This window comes from Bacillus rossius, chromosome 13 (assembly GCF_032445375.1).
Source record: "Bacillus rossius redtenbacheri isolate Brsri chromosome 13, Brsri_v3, whole genome shotgun sequence".
In the NCBI taxonomy this organism is placed as follows: Eukaryota; Metazoa; Arthropoda; class Insecta; order Phasmatodea; family Bacillidae; genus Bacillus; species Bacillus rossius.
Window position 1 is genome coordinate 40,436,864 of NC_086340.1, and position 17,680 is coordinate 40,454,543.

The following is a 17,680-nucleotide window of genomic DNA, read 5'->3' on the forward strand; positions in this document are numbered from 1 at the left end:
GTATAGTTTCCATTTTTGTTGTAAAGTTTCAGTTTTTTGATGTGTAGTTTCTGTTTTTGCTCCATTTTGGTTGTGTAAAATATGTTTTTAATTTAGTAAATACAATTTTACCTACATATTGTTTATTATTTTTAATATAGATCCAATATCCCACGAGGTACTGATACTTATAAATGTCTTACAGAATGGTGAAATGCAATTATACACAAACATTAAAATATCTGCTTCCATGCAGCTTTTAAAACACGAGTACGCAAACATGAGAAGAGAATATTACTTGTGAGTTAGGACTCTGAAAAATTTCTGGTCCGCTAAGATGGAGTGATAAATGTTTTTAAAAATATCAGTACTTTAACTATCGCATCCACAACGACAGTATTGATAACATATATTTTAGTTAAAACCTATAAATGATAAGACTTTATGAAAAAATGATGGTTATAACAAAAATTACCGGATTTTTGTGGATTTTGGCTTATAAGGTTCATAAAAATGTTGGTAGAGAGTTGAAACTCGGCCTTATATACACTAACGTACTTTTAAACCTACACCTGATGACGAAGTCCATCAGATGAAATCAAGATGGCGGTCTCCACTAAATAAGATGGCTGCCTCCGCAGACAACGATGGTATATAAATTTTATTTTGATAATAAATTTATTTTAAAGAATGTGGTGTAACGAAAAATTGTAACAGGAATGAGTGGGGTGTTCGATGATGATGTCATTGTAACAGAGGAGTGGGGTGCTAGATGGTGTATTCGTAATTTAGAGGTGTGGGGTGTTCGATGCGTAGGTTTTTAATTAAAATTCTATTAAATAATATTTATTTTATTTTAAAATTTTGATTATTTATTTTTTTTATAATTTTTTTCATTAAAATCGGATAATAAATAAAGATTTTCAAGATGGCGGATGAAACTCGAAATGTCGGGATGTTCTAGAAAACAAAATGGTCGTCGGGGTCAAAGGTTAAAGTCAAATCCAAGATGGCGGCCGGAAGTGTCGTAACCCAAGATGGCGGCCGGAAGTGACGTAATCCAAGATGGCCGCCGTGGCTCCCCGGCTCCCCCTCCCCACACCCCTGCCACCATATGAACCAAATACACCTACTCATATTAAAAATTGAGATTACCTCCTACCCCCTCCCTTTTTTTTCCAATTCCATTCTTGGAAGGGAAAACGCGAGTGGTGAAATTTTTAGTTTGTTATTTTAGTCTTAAAATGTCTACAAGAAAATTAAAGGTTTATTGTTGTAATATATATATATATATATATATATATGTGTGTGTGTGTGTGTGTGTGTGTGTGTGTGTGTGTGTGTGTGTGTGTGTGTGTGTGTGTGTGAAAGTCCTAATGTTTCTCAAGATCTCAAAATTGTATTCTAAATGAGGTAAAAGTGGACATGAACAGAGCGCGTGTATTGTAATATTATCAAAATTCGTATCCAAATGGAGTGGAATGAGTTAAGCGTGATTTTATTTTGCGCACGCTATCTTCATGGAAAAAGATACGTTTTAAATAAAATCGTTTTCGAAATTCCAAACCTAAACTTTTTTTTTTTAAATTAAACCTTTTAATAACCTGAAATTTAATTGAGTCTCTGGTTTTACTTACGATGTTTATTGCTTACTGTTGTTATGACTTTACAGAATTGGTACTATCTGAAATTTGCACGAGCGAATCTTAGGTTGAAAAGGTTTCAGATACATGAAAATATGCTTCCGCTTCGGTTTATCTGTTATAGTTCTGGAACGTCGCTGAAATGACTAGATTATGTAATCATTATCGTAGCAGCGTAAAACTTCACGCTATTTTAGATTATATTAAACTAAAAAAACAACAATATTTTGTGCTTTTAAGACCACATGGCAAAGCTTCACAAAGGAAGGACACTCCTTGTTTTAGTGTTTGCAATTCATGCCCATCTATTATTTTTATTACTTACCTCGTGTCCTCTTACTTGGGGGTAGGATTTTCGTATTATACGTAGCAAGTTTACAGACTACATCTGTTTCAAATCTTATCCAAATCCGACCAGTATTAAAGAAGTGATTGAGTAACAAACATCTAAACTTTCACACTTACAATATTAGGATTATTGTGTCTGTGTTCAAGCGGAACCTATAAACAGTTAATATCCATTGCAGACAATAAGTACATCTTAAGCTCATTTTAACTATATTATTTATACGGTTTAACAGATTAAACAAAAAGAATCAGGTTTATAAAGGCGACAGTAATTCACAAAACAAATTTATAAACTGGGGATGTGCCGATAAAATCATAAAATCCTCAAATATAATCGAATACTCAGTATTCGTAGGATTAAAGATTCGAGGAGAAAGATTTGAAGAAAAATATTAGAAGAAATGAAGAAAAGTTAAATAATTCAACACTTATAATTTATGAAGTTTACTAGGTCAATTTTTTCTTCATACACATCATGTTAACATTCCCCAAGATATTGTACTTTTAACATGTAGTTATACAAATAAGTTAAAAATATGTTTTGATTCTGGAAACTTAGATTTTTTTAACAACCATTTAAACGGTAGAATGTTTCAACAGCACAGTCAATATTTTTCATTTGTTGTACATTATTTGATTTTCGAACCTTAGCACCTAGATTCGGATTAGTGGAGTATATTCGTGGTACTCTATGGGATTCGAATTTGAGATTCGGGTTAGAGAAAGTGGGGATTTGAGACATAACTAGTAGAAACATGAAAAAATTGTCTTAAATTCGTGTGTTTGTAGTTGCATGATAAAATGTGCTAATTTCGCTAAATTCTGAATTAAATGTAATTATTGAAAAAATGACCATAATAACTTTTTTTTAACTGGCTAAACATGTCCTAAAATGTGCTAAATGCTCCAGTGGAGTGCGTGGGACACAAGACGTAGCCGCGCTGTGGTCAGGGCGCGAACCTGTTCAACTCGCACGACACACGAGAAAGGACCTGAGAGTGTTGGAATAACGGGCCAAAGGCACAAGAGAGAGAAGGAGAGAGAGATATTTCAGAACGCTCCGCTCGGGATGGGTGAAGTATCGTTCCTCGCTGTTATCGACTCCTCGTCTGGGCGGGTCGGTGGTTGACCTTGTGAAGACTGTTCACACGTGAACGAGCAAGGCTTCCGCCAACCCAGCCTCTCTCCTTCTTTCCCTCTATCCACCACTCTTTCTCCTATATTATGCTTTCCTAATCTCTCCCGCTCTTTCACTCTCTCTACAGCTCTCTCCTTCCCTCTCTCTACCACTCTCTTTCTCCATCTCTCACTCTTCCCCCCCCCCCATATCATGCGCTCCTGCTTTCTCCCTCTTTTTATTTCCTCTCTCTCTCTCTCTCTCTACCGTTCTCTCCCCTTCCCACTCGCCATCTCTCTCTCTCTTATATCATGCTATCCTGCTCTCTCCCGCTTTATCCCTCTCTCTTCTCTCTCACTATCTCTCTCCCGCTCTCAGTCTCCCGCTCTCTCCCGCTCTCTCCTTTATCAACCTCTCTCTTACTCCCCTTTCCCCTCCCTGGCTAGCTCCTTCTTCATCCTCACTCACACGGACATATTTGTTATCCTGTAGAGTGAATACTGACATACAGAATGTGCCGGTATTCGACCGATAAACTGCGACTGCAGGTTCATCACGATGAGATAAGTCCAAGCTCTCACACTCACACACAAGTATATATATATATATATATATATATATATATATATATATATATGACTTATGGTCTAAAGTGCTTCCTAAGGCTGGTATAAGCCTTTGTAATTGGAACTGAACACCTTGTTTATTTGATGAATACACTAAGCGTCAGGATAATTTATTCCTTAGTTGCAGAACCACTGAAAAACTTGACCATGTCAAATTATTTCTATGAAATAATTAAGGGTAGCAACCCGTCACAAAATTGATGGAAAATAAGGATGTTATCCCCCCCCCCCCCTTGTTCCAAACAGATAATTTTACGAAGCAATATGTTTTGCGGCTGTTGGTTGCTAGGGCTAGAACCATTACACTGTTAAGATTGTTCACGTATATTTACATATAAACTGATTACAAAGGTTCAGAAAGTTGTCATCTTCGCAAATTTACCGGTGCAAACTCACGTAATTTGAAAGTAATTTGAAAATGAACCCACAAGAATCATCATGGTATCTTAAAAAAAAAAAAATCGAAAACTGGCCAAGACTCATGCAAAAAAACACTTATTTCTACAACGTTCATACCGGGGAAAAAATAATTCGAAGATTTATTTACCATGTTGTTTCAAAAATCCAGCTATCTAAAATAAAAAATGAAGATCAATTCGTTTATTTGAGATTAATTCTTTGTTTAAAAGTTCGTACATTTACTGTAATTTCTAACAGTGCATCATTCCAACATTGAAGTAACGGTAAGCACGCACAGATCTGTAAAGTGAAGTAAACAAATAAGTGAATTCACTTTGACAAATCAATTATTCGAGTCTGTAACGAACGAAGTCCCTTATGTCTACCATCCCTGTAGCGAACTCGTGAGAATGGATGGCGAAATTCGACCGTATTGTAAACAAAAAATTCCATTTACTCTAAAATTGAAAAAATTCCCATCTTCGAATAAAAGCTCTTGAATTTAATTGGAATTTCCATTTATTTTTAAAAAGGAATGAGAGTCCATAAATAGCAACGTCCAGGCTGCTAGCTCGGGTTATCGCAGAGAAGTGTAAGTGACATGGCTGTGAGAGTTGGGATTTGGAGTTCAGATTGAAATCAAATCGATTCCCAGCTAAAAATAATGGCCGTGCCTAGTACTTAATTTTTTTTTTCAAATGTATATTCATAACTCCTATTATTTGTACACAAGAACAAATCGCATTATGAATCTCCAATAAAAAAACTAAACAATCTAAGACCATGTCCGAACTCAAGTCCAAATCTAATTCCCTGCGCCTCCACATACGTCGCTTAGCATTGTTGTGGACTAGAGACGTTTTTGACGCATGTAATTTTTCACCTTTTTAAAATTATACTATCAATAGAGACCTGAAAAATTCGCGGGTTCATTTCGTGTTATGCTAAAATTCAAATAATTATACCTTAGTGCTGCTTCTGTCATTGGTTCACTGTTAATCTGGAGGGCCAATTAGAGACCCTCACTCATACAAGTGTCGAATCACAGGCCACCCAGTCGAGAAGACTCACAAGTCAGCAGCCAATGAACACTTGGCATTTGCCCAAGTGTGTAGAGGATATTGGAGTCTATCCTGGAGGTCATTGAACCCGCGAATTTTTCCTGTCTCTAACTATCAAGATTATACAGTAAATGTTTACAATTAATTTAAAAAAAACACGAATTCAAGGCAATCTAATTAATTTATACTTTTGTTGCGTCAAGTTACGATCAGTATAGGTGCACGTATTTGTTTGAACATTCTTATAAACCTGTTAAAATATGATCATTATTTTTTTTTTTCATTTCCTTCTTTAATCACGGTAAAATGTAAAGTAAAAATTATTTTCGAAATGGTTAGTCACTAAAGTGTCCATAAAAAACTTTTTTCAAAATGGCGTCGTTTCTTTACCTAGAAGTAAACGAGAAGTACGTAGATTCGTATACTTGCATACCAGATCGGACATCCATCGGTGATATTTCATTTCCGTAAAATGTGGCTGCCTGGCTCCACTCTAATTTGTTTTGTAAATGGAATATAAATATTCATGTAAAATTACGGATGGTTCTAAAAATTTTACATTGACACGAAAACAACTATATTATTACAAAATAGTGTTCGCATTAATATTCAGTTCGGATTCTTAACCAAGAATTTATGTTTTGTGTTGTACTGAGTACCTACCTCCAGTAAAGGTCATTTGTAAAAGTTGGAAAGCTTTCCAGCTTAACTTCGCACATTCATAAGCACGTTAAAACAAAATCAAGTCAAATTGTTGAATATTCGATTATCTTTACCACGGTTTTAAAAAACTATGCTTGAATGAAACATCAATTATAATATAAACTTATGTGCCAATTTACGTAAGAAATAATCAGTATTATCTTGAAAAACGTAATTCATAAATGCAATATTAGTCATGGCCATGTGTTGTACAAATATAACGTTATATTTCTTGTAGTATTACAAACTATTTCTTGGCAACTGGTTTCCAAAGGTATCTTTTGCTAAAGTACAGACTTTTTTTGTAGGCTGCAAATGGCGTACTAAGCTTTAGTATAATAATTTGTATTCAAAAACAGATTAAGATATTTAAAATAGCGCCTAATTACAAAGAGAAATTAAGAGCCCTTACGCAAGTATATAAGATTTTTTTTTAATATGGTCCTTAATGTATACTTTGTACATGGTGAGGATATCTTGCACGGTTATATTGCTAATCGGTTTTAGTATGAACCATCGATACGCAAAAAACCCTAATTGTAATTTTTTCACTCAAATTACGTCACTTGGTGTCATAAATGACTAAATATAATAATTACTATGATTAATCAGGAATTGAACTGATAAAGTTCAGGTCATTGAAATAATTGATATTTCGGTAATATATCATGGTTCAATGCACTATTTCAGGAAAATTTTAAAAAAATCACATTTTCAAATTCAGTGTTCTGTTAATAAAGATCACAGTCTTTCTCGGTCATTGTCTGGAGTGGCCTGGCTTCTAGGTTGTAACCGCCATCATCAAGGAGCTGATCAATTCTGAGACAATTAGCAATTTCTAGCCTTTGTTAGATATTGCTCACTTCATGTTGATTGATATTAATTGTGTGTATTAATTTAATTTATTTGTTAACAGTCACCAGCTGCCGCGGAGTGTAGTGTTGTTGAAGAATTATTCAAGTAGAAGAAGAATTGGGAGAGAGAGAGAGATAGAGAGAGAAAGAGAGAGGAGGAGGGGGGGGGGGGGGCGGGGGAAAAAATTATTTTCTGAATTTGGTCTGAAAAAAATTTAAACCAATAAATTATTATTGAAGAACCCTTCAAAATGTAAACAAAGAAGTTAGAAAGAGTTCAGTTAATCTTAATCAAAACCAATATTTTATTATTGTCAGTGCACTGCCCTGTTACTACATTTAGTATCTCCTAAATAAAACGCAGTTATTATGGACAGCACAAAGGAACAGTTAAAAAAAAGAGAAGCATAATAAACTGCTAAGTGCACAGAATGGCAAGCCAACTGCGCGGTGTAATGGCCCGACGTGGATAAATGTCCCAGTTGTCTGAAGGTCTGCACTCAGCAGCTGCTGAGAGCTCCACGTATTTCATTCCCTCGGCCGGGGAGACACGCGTTCCTTACCCCACTCAACCACTCAGTCCCGCCCTGCGCAGGGCTTCCAGTGAATGCATGGCCTTAAGGTTCGGTCCCACACGCCATCTTCATATATTTTCTGACGTGATAACGTCTTCGATGAACGCCGGCTGCACGCGCGAAAAAAGCACGACTCATTGTCACGTTACGCCTAAGCCGAGCGTGCGAGAACCGGCCAACCACCGTGCGAGAAAAATCATCTATAATATCAAACAGGTTGAGGCGGGCTTTTCAAAAGCAGCAATTTTTAAAAAGAAAAAACTTGATTTATTCGTCCAATTTCGTCATTTCAAAATTAACAATTTATTGACGTTGATTTGATTTCAGTTTATTTCTATAACTAATTGTTCGTGGTTATATATGAACGAATTAATTATTTGAATTAATTTTGCAAAAAACTGTAAATAATATTTGAAAATTAAAAAAGTATGAAATTTTTTCATTAATGTTTTCTTGTGACGTTATCACGTAAGATTATCGTGGGTGATATCTCGGCCCTGGACGCGACAGCAACTCCCGTCTGGAGGCCCGACTGTGTCCGAGGGGTGAGCCCCAGGGGTGAGCCAGGGGCGGCACCTACCGAGTGCAGTCTGCGCGCAGTGTCGTGGATGGCGACGATGTGCGTGATGCCGAACCGCTCCAGCTGCAGCGAGTCCTTGGAGTCGCGGTAGTTGCCCACGTACAGCCCGGGCAGCACCTGCGAGCAGCAACCACAGCACGCGCACACGTCAAACACACAGTTTTTTTATTATAGAAGAGGGAAAATCATTTCACAGACACCGCCTTGAGGGATGATACATGATGGTCGGTGGTGTGGTATTCCCACTCACTAAAAAACCTCCTCTCCACTTTCCCCGTAAGTATTGTAGGGGAGACCGGGCATTACTTCAACCCAGTCCGTGTTGCGTCGAACGACGTCCGCTTCCGTTTCACTGGTCTCACTCTGTCAGATCTATTTTCCTTGAGAATGCAGCGATTTCATTCCAGTTTTCTTCTCTTTGTATCATAAGGTTCGCTAGGCTGGCAGGATTGAGAGTCTTGCCCATTGTTGCTTCGGTGTCAGCTCTGTGGTTCCCCCATCGTTCGCACTTGCAAAACGTGTGCTCAGCGTCATCGGTTTTGTCCGGGCAGTACTTGCACATCGGAGTGCGGTGTGGGCCCAATTTGTGCAGGTATGCGTTGAATGAGCCATGGCCTGTCAACGTTGAGTCAGGAAGAAATATTGTCTCCCCGTGATTTCGGTCGATCCAGGTTTTGATGTTCGGAATCAGGTCCATCTGCCCTTGTCGCAGGTCTTCCATCTGTCTTCCCATTCTTCCGGCGTCTCCACCTTCACTTTTTCTCTGGCTTCCTTTGTGTTGTCGCCGGTAGCTTTGATGTCGAAGAGTTTCGCCCTCTCGAATGCTAGTAGGTCGATAGGCGCCACCCCTGCTATAACTAGTACGGCAGCTTCGGAGACCGTGCGATAGGCGCAGGTCACCCTGAGGGCTCCACGCCGTTGTACTGCTGCTATCTTCCGCCGATAGGTCTTCTGCTTGAGAATATCTGCCCATACTTCCGCTCCATAGAGTAGGATTGAGTGAACTACTCCGAGAAGGACTCTTCTCTTTTTGGTTCGTGGGCCCATTTTGTTGGTCATGATTCTTGTTAAACACACAGTACACACACAATAAACACACAACGAGCTCGCAGTACACACAGGTCAGTACAAAGACACACACCACACACTCAGGACACGCCATGAACAAACTATACACACACTGGACAAAAAAAAAATCATCATCATCTTCCTGAAGTGTGACATCACAGGGCGGGAGTCGCATGGGACGGAAATGGGTAACCACTGATTCTGCCATCTGCGGCGAGCCAAAGATCACAAAGCCAAAGGGAAACTTTATAGTATTATTTGTTCAGTTAATTTTAACATGACGATCAGCATGATTAAAATCAGGTCCGAAGCCGTGGTTCAGCAATTGTTTTTTTCAAGTCTTGTTCGATTTTTATTGGAGCCGCTTCATTTAACACAATTTAAAATTTCGGTGTGCAGATGGAATGATTCGGTAGTCCACGTAGCTTCTCCGGCAGCTACTTCCAGCCTAACTCAGTCCGCCATGGCCCCCACATTCGATTACGGGCCTTGGACCCAGTATCGGAGAGGGTTCCTTCTCCACACCTTCTACATTATTATTGCATGGTTATTTCTTACCTACACTCTTTTTACAATGTTACTTAACCTAAATGCAGGTTATACGTATGGTTACTATTTTATAAGTCCAAACTAAGTTTTATTTATAAAATATCCATTATGTTTTTATAGTTTGTAAAAAATTACGATAGTTAAACATTTCAAAATAAACATGGCTGGGCCCTGGACTCCACCCAGCTCCACCCTTGTGGGGGCCATGGTGTACCTAACAGTATTCCTAGTGCACGATCGGACATGGCCAGTCCATTGTTTTTAGGGCACTGATTCTGGTGTCCTATCAGTGGACGATCTGTTGCCCGAATTCTGCGCATGCGCAGAGCTAACTTTTTCGTTGATTTCGTCCAGACGAAGACCAGCGTCTATCGCCACTAACTCGTATAATTATATTCTATTATGTGAGCTTGGGTTGCCGTATCAAGTGTATCGGCGTGCCAGATGAAACGTTGTAATAGCTAAACTATCCTGGCCATGCAGTCCGCCCACGAGGTCTGGCTGGTGGCCAGGGGGCCGGTTGGGGGGGGGGGGGGGGGAATCTACCAACCTCCTCCCAGGGTCCAGGGCTCGGTGTTGGTGACGTGTCTTTCAACTTCATCCCGCGGGAGGCTATGACAAACCACTGCGGGATAATCCTGCCTTAGCAAGCATAGGGGCGTTAGGGCTGGCTTCACACCCATCAACGGGTACGAAGACTCACCATAATCCACCTAACTTGAACAATCTATTATGTAAGATGTGTCGTGGTTAGGGAGGGACCTAGGTGCGTCTCAGGCCGAAGTCATGCTGGGATCAGCCATGCTGGGAGAGGGTCGCATGTATCGTGTGTTTTGTGCGGGGATTGGCCAGCTATGGCAGCGATTGAAGCCACGACTAACCTACCTTTATTATACCTAGATCGAAACTATGTTAAGTTGGGCCCAGGTAAAACCTGCACAGACACAAACATGCAGGGTGCAATAGGCATGCGTTAATAGCGTAGAAAAAAATAGGATACAGAGGATGGTCGCGGAAGAACATGGTCCCGTGCGCTTGTGGGTTTTCGTAGCCAGGGATACGCGCGCCCCTGGGGGTGGGTGGCTGCACTGACCACCCTCCCGGCCGGAAGACAAGGAGGACCAGGGGAAGCCTACGATTCACTCGTCCTTCTGGACATACCCGAATGGGAAGCTTTCATTTCACAGACGAGAGAGCCACACCCGAAGTTCCCCGAAGTTCATGCTAGCATTTTTTTTCCGTACCACAACAGGTGTATTTATTTGGGATGTAACTTACTCATACGTCATACGCCGTTCTATCTCATTGTATAAACCGGTGTGGCATTAAATTTTGCGGTCGATTATGATAGGTTAGCTGCATTATAAATACTTTAAAACATCGTGGATGGTTGGTTATATTAGGTAAGTATGGCTACATTAAAAATACTGTAAAATCATTTTATGGTTGCTTAGCAAATAACTTTTTAATATGTAGCTATCAAGGGCTAGAAAACCGTTTACATGATTTCACAGTATCTTTAATGTAGCTATCCTTACCAAATCAACCGTCCACAATGTTTTAAAGTATTTATAATGTAGCTAACCTAACTTAATTGACCATTAGTTATCGTGAGTTGTCCAAAATAAACATTCACGGACACACGGCAAACGAAAAATATGGCGGCGTACAAACAAATACCGTTGCCTTGTTTATGGTCTTTCCTTTTATCAACACCGCCATATTTATTTACAATGAACAAAAAAAAAAAAGAAGATGCACGATCGGGCGTTTGGCTCTCTCGTCTGTGAAAAGAAGGCTTCCCACACATCACGAAGTTGCACGAACGTGAGTATTCGGGTATGTCCAGAAGGCTGTGTGAATCGTAGGCGATAACCCCCTTAGTTAATAACAACTGTATAAAAGAAAAACAATGTGAGCTAGTCTTCCATTAATCGCCAGTGATGTGCATGCAGCATCTGACCGCAGTAACGAGCAGTTCCATGTGTTCTCATGTTGCAAATACACTTACTATACGAAACTTACCGTAGAGTTCTTTAAAATAATGCCTAGTGTGATGACTATCAACGCAAATCGTGTTTTCAACTACGTATCTTGACGCGAATAACACTTATAGTTTCCTTTCCCGCCGCTAGAATTCGCTTCCGGAACAGCTACGTCGACTATTGAATCATTCCATTTGCAGAGCGAAAATTTTAAAGTATAAAATGAAGCGGCTCCGATAAAAGCGAATAATATTTGAAGAAAAAAAACTGTGTGTACCTGATTACCGACAAGGAATTTTATTAAAATACTAGCTATGATACCCGGCTTCGCTCGGGAGTTGATATGAGATTACGTGGTAGTTGAAATAAAAAAAATAAACTATGACGTAAAAAGTAAAAAAAAAAAATTATTGAAAACATTTTCTCATTATTTACACTACTTATTTATAAACAACATTTTTCATTTTATTGTCCGGGGTATATATATATATAACTTTTTTGAATTTCCTTTTCTTGAGCAAGCTACATATAGCTGACCGTGAGAGAAGCAGGATTCTTTGAGATTGATGCAACAATATTTTAAAGTTTGCCCTTGCGCTTTGTTAATTGTAAAACTAAAGGCTAATTTAATTGGAAACTGCAATCTTTTAAATTGAAATGGCAATTCAGAAGAGATCAGTGGTATTCTAGGTATAAATACTGTGTGTCCTTTGTTCTTTCCAGAAATAAGTTCAGCTTCAATGATATTATTCGATAGCTGTTTTACGATCATTCTCGTTCCATTACATAGTTTATTAAGCGATATTTTGTTTACGGCCAAAAGTATATAGAAGGCATCGATTCAACGTCGCGCGACTGCTTGAAGGTTAAGGAAATTACAATTAAAAGAAAAGAAAAAACATTAGAATTAATTAAACACACTATTAAAAATACTCACATTTGATATTTCATAATAAAGGCTCACAGACAACTTTTTTCTTCTTCGCTTCAAAATCGAGAATTAATTAAACACACTATTAAAAATACTCACACGTGATACTTCAAAATAAAGGCTCACAGATAACTTCTTTCCTTTTCGTTTCGAAATCGCTTGTTTCGCTGTTCAAATCGAACTAACTCTGGCGGGCGACACCGGGCTCTTATATATGCAGAGAGCTAGGCTCTAGGATATTCGAGAAAGTTTGAGAATATTTTCTTTCTCACACCTTCTAGAATGTTCTGGATATTATCGTCCGCCGTAACAATAGGTTCTGCAGCTGTAGCATACTTAAATTTTAAAATGTTTTCAGAACTAATTTGAATAACTAAAATTATGTCGCTTTAACTCCAAAATATAAGTTAGCTACTGCTGTATAAATACACAAAATTTAATAACTTTATTATAGTAAAAAATTTAAGAATTTATTGAAATTGGAATTTTAAATTTCGCGCCATTACTACACATGCTGCAATTGCTCGCAGCGCCTTACGAAATGCAACCCAAATAATCGTTCTGAATGAAGTTCAAATACTCAACAACAGATGGCGCCACTACACTTAATTTCCAAGTTGAAGGGTTGGAAAAGCCCTTATATTTTTAAAAACACGCCCTTTAGGTTAAAACGGGAACTTTCTTGTTCGATGGGGGATAAAGGGCTATCACACTATATAAGTCCCTTTATCGTGCCGGGACTCCTTTTAAAGTTTTATCGGCACGCACATTTTATCAACTTAGTTTTATTATATATAATGATAATGATAATGATTACCCATATTTTGATCTTTGATCTGAAGAGTTACCTATGTATCATTTCAATATAGTTCAATCTTTTGTTTTGATTTATTTCGTAATAATTCAAAAGATCAATTCATTGACTTAGTTTCATTTCAAATAGTTTTTTTTTTCATTAATATTGAGTTATTTCGATTTCATTTAATGTAGTTTTACTAAATTTCATTTATTTATTTTCATTTGGGTACATTACTGTTCATTTATATTGTTAACAATCATTTATTTTGATACATTAGTTTTCAATTCATTTCATTACATATGGTTGTATTTAATTTCCTTTTCATTTCGTTTCAGATTATTCCGATTGTATATTCCCTTTGGCTTCGTGAACTCAGGTTCGCGCCACCCGCCACAGATGGCAGCATAAGTCCAGCCGGTAGGTAACACAGCCAGACTCTCGCACGAGCGGCTAGCGCACCCGGCGGACAGACGCGGCGGCCATGTTGCAGCGCGAGGGCAGTTGACTATTCTCCGTTCACTCTTACCTGAGTTTTGGAATAAACAAAGCCTCTTGTAAACAAACATTTTCATTGGCTGCCGGCCGCCGCGCACATTATTCGTGCGCAAGAAATAGTCCCTTGGTTACGTACCATTTGTAAGTATTTTTACACTGTCTTTTTATAACAATTGTTGATGTATAGCATTATAGCGATTCATCATTAATTTCCAATACAGTTTAATGTGTCAGCAAGTATGTACTTACAATTATGTTAGCAGACGCCGTGTGTACGGTGGCATAGACAAAAGGTACTGTACAGTGTACAGTTGATGCCCGGCGCAACAGTTGCATTTCGGATTCGCGCGCGCACGGTTTGTTATGGCTGACGTCGGACCGAGTTTTGTAAAACACAGAACGGGAAAGCCTTTGAAAAGTGCACAGAAAACTATTGTGTTGAATGTTTTTAAAACATTTTCAGACAAATATCCAGATTGTCGTGTGAACGATATCGCGAGTTTAACTGCGGAATTTAGGCGTGTTTCGAAGAGCAGTGTGCTTCGTGCAAGGAAATAATTACAGGACACCGGGACATTAACATCTTCCGGGAAGAAAAGGAAACTTGAGTATCCTTTTATAAAAACTTGTGATGATTTTGTGAAGACGGTTTTTAGGCGTAAAGTGCATAGTTTTTTCTTCGCAAATGAACCACCTACGCTGAACAAAGTGCTACGGTGCTTCCTGTTATATTACGTCTCCGTTATTTTATTAGCACCGACTGTACTGAAGTGTGTGTGTGTATTGCAACTAGTGCTTGGCGCGCAAGATGAATTCAGTCGATCACTTGCTGACGCGGCGCAGTGATACGGCGATGTTTGTTTATTTCAGAACTCAGCTAAGAGTGAACGGAGAATAATGGGCACGCGGCGGACAGCCAGCAGCCGTACAATCCCAGCCTTGCCCACGGGGGAGTGAACTATAAACCGCAGAGACCGGAACCTAGTTGTTTGAGGTAGTTCCGAGCTCACCCGCTAGAGTGCAGCTTTAACAATATATTACTAACACAGCTTCACTGGTTGTGAGAAGTAATGCACGAGGTATTATCAGGCAAACAACCCAGTGAAACTTCATTCACTATACAGTAGAGTTCCGCTAATCCGAAAATCCGCCTAATCCGAACAGGGCAAGGATAAAAAAAATTAAGTAATGTTGTACGTTTATTAATATGTACAATAGAGACTTATAATTTATCTATTTCACTGTCTACCTAAAAAGAGAAAAAAAAAATATTTCGTTCGGAATAATTAAATACATAAGTAGGTACCTAATATTGAATTTACTTACATACTATATGTAGAATTCATGTTCTGTACAGGATTAACACAAAACAAAACGTAAAAAAAGCAAACAATTATCTAAGAGGTAAAGTCAGTAATCTTCCTTTAACGCAATGCACTAAATCGGCTTGAAGATGCAATGTTTCGCCAACGCCGCATAAACTTAACATCTGTTGGGGTTGCATCGGAATGTTGCTCGACGTAGCGCAAAGCCAGATCAACGGCGCTGGCTGCGGCAGTGTGAGAAACATCATCATTCGGCGCGTCCCCTTCCTCCTCACTATCGTCTGCATCGAGATCAGTTGACGTTCCCTGCACAGCTGCTACGATATCTTCATCTGTGGCCACAGTCGTCAATGGCCGTCCACTTTTCAACGCACTCTTCTGCATTTTCGCAACCTGGTACAATTTTTTTCACTAGTTGAAGAAGTTCAAACTTTTCTTTTGCCGGGGGAAATACCGTTTGGACAAACTTTAAATCGGGCCAGATATTTTTCCATGATATCTGTATAGATTCCTTTTGTGTTTTCTCCCAAGCTTCTTCTACCCAGTAAATAACATATTTGATGGTGATTTTCTTGAGTTTATGCAAGATTGTCAGTTCTTCATTCTCTTCAAGCAGGCTCAGAAGAACCTTTTTTTCTGTAATTATGTTTTAAAGCCTGCAAAACTCCTTGGTCCATTGGCTGCAAAATTGAAGTGACGTTTGGTGGGAGAAAAATGGCTTTGATATCACCGCAAACAATTGCATTTCTTAAGGATGTGACGGAGCATTGTCTATGAGTAACAAAGCACTAGGAGGCAATCCATCTTCTTTGTTAAAATCCTTTAATTTTGCACAATTTTTTTTTCCAAACCAGTCTTGGAACAAGACACAATCCATCCAAGCTTTCTTTTGGTTTCTGTAAAATACAGGGAGAGTGTTCATGTTCATGTTTTTAAAACAGCGTAGTTTTGCCGATTTGCCGATAACCATCAGTGGAATCTTATTTGTGGCAGAAGCGTTGCAGCAGGCTAACGCAGTTAGGCGTTGTTTATCCATTTTAAACCCTAGTGCAGATTGTTCCACTTGTGATGCAAGACTTATGGTAGGCAATGCTTTAAAGTTAAGTCCCGTCTCATCCGCGTTATAGACTTGCTGTGGCGAGTAGGAATAAATTATATCTTTGAACAACTCAAGATATTCAATAGCTGCTTCGTTGTTCGCTGACAGTTTCTCCCCAGTTATTGTAAGCTGCCTGATTCCATGTCGTTTCTTCCATCGGTCTAAGAAACCGCAACTAGCAGTAATTGATGGATCACCATCCATGAGCTTGTAAAATTGAAGCGCTTTTTCTTGAATCAGAAGGCCAGTGATAGGGATTCCTTTTTGTCTTTCTTGGGTAAACCATAAAAAAGTGCTTCGTCCAATTTTTCGTAAGAAGACACTGTCGTTTTGCTACGTTTTTCAATAATTTTTTCAATTGTGGTAGTACAATTTCACCTCTGTTCTTTTTCCAATCGGAACTGAGTAGATGGATATAGCCGGTTCTGGGACAGGCGCAGGATCCAGGATCCGGCGGCCATCTTGGATGACGTCATCGGCGGCCATCTTGGACTCAAAAATTCCCTAAAATTCCTTAAAAATGACTCAAAATGACTCAAAAATTCCCGTTTTCAGGAAAAATTTCCCGTTTTCGAGAGAAAAATTACCGTTTCGAGGGAAAATTAGGATTTCGAAAAACCTCAAAAGTCGTTTTGCCTTAGAAAAAACCCAAAATCCTAAAAGCGGCTTAATAAACCTTAGAGCTGGCCACTCAATTAATAAAATTTTAAAAAAAATATTAAAAAAAATAAATGTACACTTACGCCTTGGAGCGCGTAGTCCTCGGTTTAAACCCGGCGAGATAAAAAAAAATGGCGACAGGTCCTTCCTCCACAGAAGCTATCGGCAGACTGACCTCCCACCACTTATGTCAAGGTATATATATATATATATATATATATATATATATATATATCACCAGCTAGTATGACATCATGTCTGACATCTTGAAAATCCATAATTTTTATGTTAGAAAAATGGGAAAAAAATTAAAATTAATTAAAAAAATAACTAATCGAATTAAATAATAAAAATTAAATAAATTATTACTTAAAATCACTGTTGAAAATATCGTTATGGTCGCCATCTTGGATTATATTGAATTGTTGCATGTTTCGTTATGCCCGCCATCTCGTTTGAGTACGATGTTATCGTTACACTTTACATTATGACTGCCATATAGGATCCTATTACTGTTGCATGTTTCGTTATGGCAGCCATCTTGGAATCGTGTAATTATTTAGCTAGAAATTCGGGAAAAAATCCATAATTCATTAAATAAATCACTGATTAATTTACATACTGATTCGATCAGTTCCTGTCCTTGGTTCGATACTCGATCGATGCAATAATGTTTAATTTTATGTAAAAAAACAATAATTTCAATAAACCATGTTCAAAATTCTTAAAGAGGCTTAAAATCCTCTACTACCATCATCCTATAAGCCATCATGTCCGCCATCTTGGAAATTCATAATTTCAATGCTAGAAATTCAGGAAAAAGTTCAAAATTCATTAAATAAATTTTGCAACCAATAAAATGATTAATTAGATCGACTTAGGTAC

At 38.4% G+C, this 17,680-nt stretch overlaps 1 protein-coding gene across 1 annotated transcript in view; it reads right to left on the reverse strand.

Annotated features, from left to right (window-relative positions):
• LOC134538468 (dual specificity protein phosphatase 22-B) overlaps positions 1–17,680 on the reverse strand; it is a 189,192-nt gene that overhangs the window by 88,613 nt on the left and 82,899 nt on the right. The window contains exon 2 of the mRNA XM_063379801.1: positions 7,885–8,001. Coding sequence (XP_063235871.1) covers positions 7,885–8,001 — 117 coding nt within the window. The remainder of the gene's footprint in view (positions 1–7,884; positions 8,002–17,680) is intronic.